Source organism: Equus asinus, chromosome 13, assembly GCF_041296235.1.
Source record: "Equus asinus isolate D_3611 breed Donkey chromosome 13, EquAss-T2T_v2, whole genome shotgun sequence".
Taxonomy (NCBI): domain Eukaryota; kingdom Metazoa; phylum Chordata; class Mammalia; order Perissodactyla; family Equidae; genus Equus; species Equus asinus.
Genome location: NC_091802.1, coordinates 2,381,299 through 2,382,442, shown reverse-complemented (window position 1 = coordinate 2,382,442; position 1,144 = coordinate 2,381,299). Strand labels below are relative to the sequence as shown.

Below are 1,144 nucleotides of genomic sequence, written 5' to 3'. Positions count from 1 at the left end.
TAAGCTGGTTGTTTCTCTTTGTTCCTATTTTTTTTTTTTAAATCGATTTACTCTTGAAATTGGAAAATATATGTTGTTTCTGGGTTAAAAGCCTGGGCAGCCCTGGCAAGGCCACCTGAGGTGTGTGCACGTGTCCCACTGAGGAACCCCAAGAGTCCCCCCAACCTGGCCACTTGCATGGTGCTAGGAGGCAGGTGCCATCTCCTGATGTCGGGGCCCAATGGGAGGGAAGAAGGGAGAGCCTGGTTCCAGGCAGCAAGGTCTGTCTGAGCCGCCTGTCCTTGGACACATGAGTAACGAAAGGGCATCATCTCCAATCATGAGGCACCGGCCACATGCTGGTGCTTCTCCACGCCTTCTGTGTGCTCTCGCTGAACCCCTGGACCATGCTCAGAGGAGGTACTGTCCCATCCCCACTTCACAGATGAAGCTCAGGCTGCATAGGTGACATGGGGTGCCCAGCCTATGTTCTTAACCTCCAGAGGATCCTCAAGTCCCTGCAGCCAAGTTCAGAGCCACAGGGAGCCATGGCCTCCACCCTGGCAGGCTGGCCCAGACCCCTGCGCTGTGCAGCCCCTCCTGCTTCACTCCTCAGTGCCTGGAGAGCAGGCCTTGGTCCATGTCAGCCGCCTCTGCCTACAGCATGGGGCACACAGCTGACATTAGGCCACTGCGGAGAGTCTGGCTCACCGAGAGCCCCTTGGGAGCTGCTCTCAGCAGACTGACCACTGCAAGGCCAGCGGCTCCTCTTGGTCTTTTTCTGCTGCTCAAACATGGATGTGAATTCTGATTATTTTTTTAAAGAATGGAGAGAAGGTGACAAAAGTCCTTTATTTTTCTCTCCATTTGAAAGTTTTTCCAGGGGTGGGAGAAGGATGGTGTTATGGGGGTCATGGGTTGAGAGATCCCCAGGAATTCTCTTCTGAGGTGGTCAGTGCAGTGTGTGTTCTCACAGGCCAGGGTGACTGCTGTGTTTTCAAAAGGAACCTACTAGGCAGACATGCCCCTAATCTATAAGATCGCTGCATTCCAGGTTGTCCAGTTCATTCTGCATGTGGTCGATGTATTGATTGATCTCCTTCACTCGCTTGCGGTTCCTCATGATCTCATCCTTGTGAATCTAAGGGGTGAAACCAGAGCCCAA

At 53.0% G+C, this 1,144-nt stretch overlaps 1 protein-coding gene across 10 annotated transcripts in view; it reads right to left on the bottom strand.

Moving 5' to 3' along the window:
* Window positions 1–812: 812 nt before the first annotated feature.
* Window positions 813–1,144, bottom strand: part of DRC3 (dynein regulatory complex subunit 3) — a 39,449-nt gene continuing 39,117 nt past the window's right edge. For all 10 annotated transcript variants that reach the window (XM_070482243.1, XM_044746091.2, XM_070482247.1 and 7 more), the window contains one exon: window positions 813–1,120. In XM_070482243.1, the coding sequence (XP_070338344.1) occupies window positions 1,007–1,120 (114 nt within the window). In that variant the 3' untranslated portion in view covers window positions 813–1,006. The remainder of the gene's footprint in view (window positions 1,121–1,144) is intronic.